Source organism: Gekko japonicus, unplaced genomic scaffold (assembly GCF_001447785.1).
Source record: "Gekko japonicus isolate JY-2015 unplaced genomic scaffold, Gekko_japonicus_V1.1 scaffold238, whole genome shotgun sequence".
NCBI classification, from domain to species: domain Eukaryota; kingdom Metazoa; phylum Chordata; class Lepidosauria; order Squamata; family Gekkonidae; genus Gekko; species Gekko japonicus.
In genome coordinates, this window is record NW_015161411.1 from 706,559 (window position 1) to 716,451 (window position 9,893).

At 52.4% G+C, this 9,893-nt stretch overlaps 1 protein-coding gene across 6 annotated transcripts in view; it reads right to left on the reverse strand.

Moving 5' to 3' along the window:
- EIF4G1 (eukaryotic translation initiation factor 4 gamma, 1) overlaps positions 1-9,893 on the reverse strand; it is a 134,814-nt gene that overhangs the window by 56,739 nt on the left and 68,182 nt on the right. For all 6 annotated transcript variants that reach the window (XM_015427022.1, XM_015427045.1, XM_015427037.1 and 3 more), the window contains 3 exons: positions 9,500-9,592; positions 6,355-6,418; positions 2,328-3,209 (listed from right to left, as the gene is read on the reverse strand). In XM_015427022.1, coding sequence (XP_015282508.1) covers positions 2,328-3,209; positions 6,355-6,418; positions 9,500-9,592 — 1,039 coding nt within the window. The remainder of the gene's footprint in view (positions 1-2,327; positions 3,210-6,354; positions 6,419-9,499; positions 9,593-9,893) is intronic.

The following is a 9,893-nucleotide window of genomic DNA, read 5'->3' on the forward strand; positions in this document are numbered from 1 at the left end:
TTCCTCCCTTTCTCACGAGACAAGAAGTTGCAGGGACTCCATGAAATTAAGGAGCAGTTGGCTTAAAACAGACAGAAGGAAGCACTTCTTCACATGAAAAGTAATTAACATGGGGAGTTCACTCCCATGGAAAGTAGTGGTGGCTACAAGCACGGACGGCTTCAGGAGGGGACTGGAGAAACATCTGGAGCAGAGGTCCACCAGCGGCTATTTGCTACCAGTTATAGGTGGAGCACTCTGCCTGGGGCAGTGATGCTCTGTATTCTTGGTGCTTGAGCGGGTCAACAGGGGGAGGGCTTCTGGAGTTCTGGCCCCACTGGTGGGCCTCCTAATAGCAACTGGGTTTTGGCCACTGCGGCTACAAGCATGGACAGCTTCAAGAGGGAAATGGATAAACATAGAGAGCAGAGGTCCATCAGTAGCTCTTAGCCACAAGGTATAAATAGGAACTCTCAGTCTGGGGCAAGGGATGCTCTGTATTCTTGGTGTTGGGGGGGGGGCAACAGTGGGAGGGCTTCTAGTGTCCTGGCCCCACTGGTGGACCTCCTGGTGGCACCTGGTATTTTTGGCCACTGTGTGACACAGAGCGTCGGACTGGATGAGCCCTTGGCCTGATCTAACATTGGCTTCTCTTATGTTCTTAATTTAGAGAAATGGTTAAAAGACCGTTGTCCACTTTTCTCTTTTATTTTTGGACATCTGTATAGATCCTCCTGAGGAAGCCCAGTGTGAAAATGCACAGGGATTATGATTATATTGGAATAAATAGTTTTCCCACTGCACCAGTGTTCGGCTTTTTCTTTTTTTTTGTCTCTCTGCTCCAATTGGCGTGACCCTTCTTTTTCTTCTGAACGCGGTCACCCCTCAAGGTGTCTCAGGAGAACTGGATTAACGTTGTCACGGGAGAAGTGTGGGAACAATACTGACAACGGAAGAAACAAGGAGGGGAAAAAAAACCTGACCCCAAAAGATGAATTAAGAATAAAAAAGGATACAAAACAAGGGGCCCAATATCAATTTCAGTAAGCATCAAACGGCAATACGTAAATAATGCAAATTATACAAAAATACATGTATTTCTTACAAATTCTTTTAAAAACCATTATAAGCCCAAACAGAGAACCTCAATAAGAATACTAGTCATACAATCTTTCAAAATCAGGACCTTATGCGCATATGGTCCTGATTTTAAATATTTTATCATTGTATTCTTATTGATTTATTGACTTCATTTCATTTATATCCCGCCCTCCCTGCCGAAGCAGGCTTGGGGCAGCCTAGAGAACCACAAATGTCATACAAGTTTAAAAGGATAAGACAAGATAAAACCTAAAAGCAATTCATTAAATGTTACAGTTTTGATGGCGGCTTAACTGTCACCAGAGAAAATCTGACCAACATTAGATGTCGACTGGCTTCAGGCCCCATATATAATGTGGGCGTAGATGTTAAGCACCTAGACAGGGGCAGGCCGGCCAAAGATACATTACCAGGCATTGGTTCCTCGGTCGATGCTGTGGCTAATTAGGTGCGGCCCCTCAATCAAATGCTTGGTGGAAAAGCTCTGTCTTGCAGGCCCTGCAGAATTGTAAATAAATCCCGCAGGGCCTGCAAGACAGAGCTTTTCCACCAAGCATTTGATTGAGGGGCCGCACCTAATTGTAAATAAATCCCGCAGGGCCCTGACGTCTTCTGGGAGCCTGTTCCACCAAAGCGCGGCTGCGACCGAGAAAGCTCTCACTTATTGAGGCTCTACTTGGAACAATACCGACCCCACCACCAGCTTTCTCTCCCCTTTGAGTCTTCCAATCTTGTCTTAACGGGTACAAAATCCTCAGCATGTCAAACCGACATGCTGTACAGTTCCCATCGTAGGGGGGAGTGACTGAATCGAACGGGACTGCAAGACCGGAGAAGGGCATGTAGAAAGAAAGGATTGCTAGAGGGGGGAACTGGAATTTAACTCCGCTCCCTCGCCTGGAGAGGGAAACATCAATTTTCTCCTGTTGAGTTCCTCCAGAAAAATGCACCCAAGTGCCTACACTCTGCAGTGAAGCACTGCCCCGCACTCCAAACGCAGGGTTGACAACTCTGCTCCGGGACAATTCCTGGAGATTCCGGGGCAGGCTAAGGAGGGCAGGATATGGGGAGGGGACTGACCTCGGCAGGGTATCATTCCCATTCGGTCCTCCCTTTGAAGCAGCCATTTCCTCCAGGCAAAGGGACCTCTGCGGCCTGGAGATCAGCTGTAATTCCAGGAGATCCCCAGGCCCCACCTGGAGGTTGGCAGCCCCATCTGGACTCGCAGGGCACCCCACTACGCTTACCCTGCACAGTCGCCTCTGCGGTCTCCGGGGGCGCGGCTGCCGGCTGGGCGCTCTCCTCTTGCGTCTCGGCCGGCTCCTCGCACTCTGCCTCCTCCGGCTCGGGCTCCTCCTCCTCCTCCTCGGGGGGTGGCGTGACCTGCGGGACCACCGCCACAACCGGCTCCTCCTCCTCCTCTTTCATCTCCTCCGGCTCGGAGATGGGGCTGGCGTCCGTCTCCGGCTGCTCCTCCTTGGGCTCTTCGCCTTCCTGCTTCCCCGGGGTCCCCAGCCCGTTGGGCATCTGCAGCTCCTCGGGTTGAGCGATGGGGGACTCCGTGGCGGGATCCGGCTGGCACAGGTGGGGCTCGGCCACGGGCTCTGGCGGCTCCTCTTCCGACACGCCGTTCGCCTCCGTGGGGCCCTCCGAGGCCTCCTCGAGGGAAGGCGGGGGCGTCGGGGGAGCGTCCGGCAGAGTCACAGGAGGCTCCTCTTCGGGCTGAGGAGCCTCCGGTTGGGGAGTCCCTACCTCCGCCGAGACGGCCTCTTCTTCGTCGTCCATTGGCATCTCTGTCGGGGCTATCTGGGGAGGAAGCTCGGGAACAGGGCTAGCAGCTGGTTCCTCCTGAGGCTCCGCGTCAAAGCCAGGGACCTCCGGGGGCACCACGGGGCCCCCTGGCACTGTAGTGGTGGCACTGACGGGCTCGAGGATATCTGCGGGGACCTCCGGCGGCTCCTCTGTAGTGTCCACTGTATGCGGGATCTCTGCGTGCACCAGCGTCACGGCAGCCGGAAGCGCCGTCTCGGCCTCGGCGATGAGGGGCGGCGGGGGAGACGGGGAAGCCGATTTACTCGCCTCTGAGGAAATGGGTTTGCTTATGACCGGGCCAGTCTTGGGACGATCGTCTGCAAAAAGGAAGGACAGGGAACACTGAGGGTGGAGGTGCAGGGGAAAAGTGGTGGCTTTGCCGGCGGATCTCTAGGGACGATTGAGGCCCGCAAAGCAAGTGCTTCCAAAGAACCACATGCCACCAAGAGAAGAAGATTGTAACTGACCAGCAGGGGTAGGTTAAGTGACTGTTGTGAACTGTCAGTGAACAGATGTGAGTGCTGCAGCCCCTCAGAGACCAACGAGATTTTCGGGGAATGAGCTTTTGAAAGGCAGAAGTCCATCCGTCACACTCTTGGAAGCTTACATCCCGAAAATCTTGGTCTCTTAAGGTGCTACTGGACTCGATCCTAGCTGTCCGACTGCAGGTCAGCATGGCTCCACAAGCTGAGAATGGTCAACAAGCAGAGAAGCTAACTTTGAAGCAGAAAAGCTAACAACAGCTTCAAGAGGGGATTGGCTAAACATACAGAACAGAGGTCCATCAGTGGCTATTAGCCACAAGCTATGGATGGGACACTCTGTCTGGGGCAGCAATGCTCTATATTGTTGGTGCTTGGGGGGCAAGAGTGCGAGGGCTCCTGGAGTTCTGGCCCCACTAGTGGATCTCCTGATGGCACCTGGGTGTTGGCCGCTGTGTGACCCAGAGTGCCGAACAGGATGGGCCATTGGCCTGCTCCAACAAGGCTTCTCTTGTGATCTTATATGGAGCAGAGTACCATCAGTGGCCATTAGTCACAATGTATAGATGGGACACACTGTCTGGGGCAGCAATGCTCTGTATTCTTGACCTCCTGAGGGCACCTGGGTTTTGGCCACTGTGTGATACAGAGTGTTGGACTGGATGGGCCATTGGCCTGATCCAACATGGCTTGCATTATATTCTAATGAGGGGATTGGATAAACATATGAAGCAAAGGTCCATCAGTGGCAATCAGCTACAATTACAGATGGAACACCGTCTGGGGCAAGTGATGCTTTGTATTCTTGGTGCTTGGTGGGGGGGAACAGTGGGAGGGCTTCTAGTGTCCTGGCCCCACTGCTGGACCTCCTGATGGCACCTGGGTTTTGGTCACTGTGTGACACAGGGTGTCGGACTGGATGGGCCACTGGCCTGATCCAACATGGCTTCTCTTATGTTCTTATGAACTCCAGGGAACAACCAATTTCTTCAGTGCTCCAAAACCATTTCTTAAAAATCCCAATAAAGTGATATCCAAAAAAATCCCTTGAACCCTGCAGTCCACAATGACGGTGGGAAACAAGAGTCCGTCTCCACCCCTCTGCGAAGTGCAGGTTTCTTTCAGCCCGTCAATAGTTTTGCTCAGGGCTCTTTTTGTAGAAAAAGCCCAGCAGGAACTCATTAGCATAATAGGCCACACCCAACACTGGAAACTAATTAGCATATTAGGCCACACCCCTGCCAGCACAGCTCATTGGCACATTAGGCTGCACCCCCATGTTACCAGAAGTGTGGTCATCCCACCTTTTGCTTCTTATTCTGTTTACCTTGTTTGTTGTCAAAACCCAGGGCCTTTTTTTTGTAGCAGGAACTCCTTTGCATGTTAGGCCACACAACCCTAATGTAGCCAATCCTAATGCGTTTCTGGTGTTGGGTGTGGCCTAGTATGGTAATGAGTTCCTGCTGGGCGTGGCCAACTGGGGAGCCAGCCGGAACTCCATTCCTGTGCGTTCCAGCCCAAAAATAGCCCTGACACCAGTTTGTATTTTCCCGCGGGGCTGTGATGGCTCTTGCTACGGACACGTGGGTCGAGCCCCAGGTGGCGTACACAAGTGACCGCCATTTTAAGCTCATTTTACAGAAAAGGAGGAGCAAGAGCAGGGGACGGGGAGGTGGTGAAAAGACGAACGCACAATGAACGGCGATTCCACACTCAGTGGCGGAAAGAGCTGCAGCCGACTTGTGGTGACTCTCGTGGGGTTCTCAAGGCGAGAGACATGCAGGGGAGGTTCGCCACTGCCTGCCTTTGTGTCGTGACCCTGGTATTCCTTGGAGGTCTCCCATCCCAGTACTAACCAGGGCCAACCCTGTTTAGCTCCCGAGATCTGAAAAGATCAGGGTAACCTGGGCCATCCAGGCTGGGGCACAAAAGACGATCACGGGTAGTTTTGCGATTGCCTAGTGCTGAGGACAACCCTGGACTTCGCAGGGCTCTTTTTGTAGCAGGAACGCCTTTGCATATTAGGCGACACACGCCCCTAATGTAGCCAATCCTCCAAGAGCTTACAGAGCTCTTCTTCCAGGGGCCTACTGTAAGCTTCTGGAGGATTGGCTACATTAGGGGCGTGTGTCGCCTAATATGCAAAGGGGTTCCTGCTACAAAAAGAGTCATCCATCCATCCATCCAGGGCTCTTTCTGTAGCAGGAGCTCCTTTGCATCTTAGGCGACACACCCCTAATGTAGCCAATCCTCCAAGAGCTTACAGAGCTCTTCTTCCAGGGGCCTACTGTAAGCTTCTGGAGGATTGGCTACATTAGGGGCGTGTGTCGCCTAATATGCAAAGGGGTTCCTGCTACAAAAAGAGTCATCCATCCATCCATCCAGGGCTCTTTCTGTAGCAGGAGCTCCTTTGCATCTTAGGCGACACACCCCTAATGTAGCCAATCCTCCAAGAGCTTACAGAGCTCTTCTTCCAGGGGCCTACTGTAAGCTTCTGGAGGATTGGCTACATTAGGGGCGTGTGTCGCCTAATATGCAAAGGAGCTCCTGCTACAGAAAGAGCCCTGGGTGGTCTCCCTTCCCAGTCCCAGCCAGGCCCAACCCTGCTTAGCTTCCACGGTCCACAGGGTTTTCAAAGGAAGAGATGAACACAGGTGGTTTGCCAGTACCTGCATCCGCCCCTGGACTACCTTGATGGTCTCCCATTCAAGGACTAATCTGGGCAGACCCTGTTTACCTTCCGAAATCGGGCTAGAAGCACAGCTGGAACCAAACACCGTGGTCAGAAACCAAAACCACCCTTTCCTGCTATTGCTTGGCTATTGGCAGTCTTCGGCCAAGGAGCAACCAGAAACAGAATCCCCCCCCCCCCCGGAAATGGTTCTTCTTGCAACGCCCCACGGCCCGGCATTAGCGGAGTGAGGAATCCCCCGGCCGTCGCCTCGTCCCATTTCAGCAGCCCGAACGTCTGACATCGTACCTGGCCGGACTATAACTGCTACGTGCGTTTCTCCATTGGCCTGGGGCTCTGGACCGCTTCCGGCCTGCGAAAGTGGAGACGACAGAAGGGTTAGGTACAGCGGGCCAGCGAGTTCGTGGATGCCCTCTCCCAAAGAATCCCTCTCTTGCTGCAATTTCATTTACGCAAATGTGCTCAACGCAGGCAAGAGCATTTTAAGCCTTGTTCCCTCTAAGCTGAGTTGGCGTGAGCTAGCTCACTGCTTTTTAGCCTCTGGCTCACACATTTTTGTCTTAGCTCAGGAAGGATGGCTCCAAAGCAAAACTGACTTATGCAGTAGCCCAATCGCTCGCTGTCATGATCTGGGCTGTGCCACCAGAGGCCTACTAGGCCCAGGGAGCCTGGCTAGCAGTAAGTGAGGCTGGGCCTATAACTCCCAGAAGCCCCTGAGAGGTTTTGGATCCAAAACTGACCAATAGGAAAAGAGGAAGGCTTGGAATAAAAGATCTGGAGCAGCAGGAAAAGCTGTTCTTCTTCCCAGGGGACAGAGCCAGAAGGGGAATAGACTCTCATCCTGAGGGAAGGGTGAGTATTCTAGTGCCACTTGGAGTGGTGAGCTAGGGACAGTACATATTTAGACGCGTTAGGGCATTTGATTTCTTTTCTTTTCACCCACTTACTGTTATTATTTCTGCACCTTGTTGGCTTGACCTCTTATACAATAAAATATTTTCATTGTTCACTCTGCCTGGTCCTCACGCCTATTATTCGGCCAAAAGGGAGGTCAGAAGATCTTGGGAGGGTGCTCTGGGCCTTCTCAAGGGATCCTAAATCCAGAGTGGTGGCAGCGTCCGGCCATCACTGGCCTAGAGCATCCCTGACAGGTGTTCGTCCAGCCGCTGCTTGAAGACTGCCAGGGAGGGGGAGCTCACCACCTCCCGAGGCGGCCGATTCCCCTGCTGCACAACTCCTACTGTCAAAAAGTCTTCCCTAATATCCAGCCGGGACCTCCCCGCCCTTAATTTAAACCCATTTCTTGCAAGTCCTCTCCTCTGCCGCCAACAGGAACAGCTCCCTGCCCTCCCCTAAGTGACAGCCCTTGGAAGACTTCAAGAGAGCCATCCTGTCCCCCCTCTTCTCCAGACTAAACACTCCCGAGTCCCTCAGCCTTTCCTCCCAGGGCTTGGTCTCCTTGCCTCCTTTCTAAACTTACTGTGTCTCTCCCCCGCCCCCCTCCCTGAGACTCACCAGGTTACTGTCTCCTTCGTTTTCATTGGCAACACACAGCTTCACTTTCAACGGCTTTCCCCTTCTGCACTGGGGCCTCCCAATTTCTTTTAAAATGCTTATTTTGATAGGCTCTTTTGATTTTAGACCCTCCGTACTTGCCTTTGCGGCTTTCTTTGGGACCTGTCTCTCTGTACTGGCCTGTTAACTTTAGCATTCTAAACAGTAAGCAGGCTTAATCTTTACAGACCAACGCAAATAAGCAGCCAGTGCCAAATGCCCTCTGGCCTCATCCACCGCCCGCTGCCCAAAGCACGGCTTTCTAACGAACTCCAAGCGGCAAGCGGCCCCCCCCCCCCTTCTCTTCCAGAAAAGGATCTGCAGCAGACAACAGGATTTCATGCTTTCACCCCGTGCAAAGACACTCGGGATACATTTGTGGTGAGAATCTAAACTATGATGGCTTCAAAAGGGAATTAGATAAGCATATGGAGCAGAGGTCCATCAGTGGCTATTAGCCACAAGGTATAGATAGGGGCTCTGGGGCAAGTGATGCTCTGTCTTCTTGGTGCTTGGGGGGGGGGGGTCAACAGTGGGAGGGCTTCTGATGTCCTGGCCCCACTGGTGGATCTCCTGATGGCACTGGTATTTCTGGCCACTGTGTGACAGAGTGTTGGACTGGATGGGCCTTTGGCCTGATCCAACACTGGCGTCTCTTATGTTTTATATTCTTATGACTGAGAGGCCGCTTGTACAATCGCAGGGGCGAGAGATCAAACCATCGTGGTCACAGAAAGACTTCACGAGGTGTGGGGCCCTTGGGGGAAATGGGTCATGCGCCCTTCACTTGGGAGTCTCAGAGGGGCTTACAAACTCCTTTCCCTTCCCCTCCCCACAACAGACACCCTTGTGAGGTAGGTGGGGCTGAGACAGCTCTTTCAAGCTCTTTCAGAATAGCTCTGACCTAACTATGACTTGCCCAAGGTCATTCAGCAGCTGCAAGTGGAGGAGCTGCTGGATGACCTTGGGCAAGTCATAGTTAGGTCAGAGCTATTCTGAAAGAGCTTGAAAGAGCTGTCTCAGCCCCACCGACCTCACAAGGGTGTCTGTGGTGGGGAGGGGAAGGGAAAGGAGTTCATAAGCCGCTCTGAGACTCCCTTGGGTAGTGAAGGGCGGGGTATAAATCCAATCTCTTCTTCTTATATTTTAACAAACTGTTTATATTGGTTATGTATAATGTTCAGATTTACTGGCTTCTGCCGTGACAAATAAAGATTAAGAATGGGAACCAGGATACGCCATTTGTACATCTACAGAAATCTGCAGATTTCTGGCAACTATGACTGCAGGGGTCGCAAAAGTGACATGCCGGATTAGATAACTTCCGTGTGTGAGCTTTGTCCCAAGAACGGGCCATAATGTCTCGCATACAGGAGAAACGGATGGTATGAATTGTCTCTAAGAGCCCCATCCTCACCGCAACTCCTACATTTTTTTGGGAAAGGGCCTACCGGGCTTGTATCCCTGAAACATGAGAGAAGGCTTAAACCAGGGGTGTCGAACTCATTTGTTACGAGGGCTGGATCTGACATAAATGAGACCTTGTTGGGCCTGGCCATGTGTGTCTTGCAATATTTTATTTAACAGTGCCTGATAACTGACACCTCTTGCTCTGAATTGTTGCATCAAAATGTCTGTGCTGCTGCAATCTTGAGTATGCTGTTCAGGTGTGTATCTGTAAGCTGCAAACCTACGATGACGCAGCAGCAGCAGAACTGGAAGAAGAAGCAGAAGACAGCCAGTTCCACTGCGGGCCTGATAGAAGCCCTCCGGGGGGGGGGGGGGGGGGGGCTGATCCGGCCCCCGGGCCGCATGTTTGAAAGCCCGGCTTATACCGCAGAGAACCAAGATCAAAGATGAAGGAAGGAACATCCGTTACCTGTGGAGGAGTGGGGGTGGAGGAAGTTCTGGCGCCAGACATTATTTCCTCTGTGATATCCTTGCCACCCTGATTCGGATCTCGTATCCGGATCTGCCAGCCCATGGAAGAGAGAGAGAGAGACGTCTTGTTAGCAGGATGAACAAAGGAAGCCCACGTGCATCGTGGATTTGGTCGTCCACAACTTCACCTTGAGAGAAGCACAAAGGGACAACTTGCAGCTTACAGGAAACCCAGGCAAGGCCCCTCATCCTGTCCCCGGCATACAGCATTCCACGGAACACTGCCTCTGGACATGGAAGTTCCGTTTAGCAATCACAGACCTGATGGTGGAAAGCGCCACCAATCTGCAACCAACAGTGACCCTGTAGCATTTTCAAGGGAAAGCAGGGAA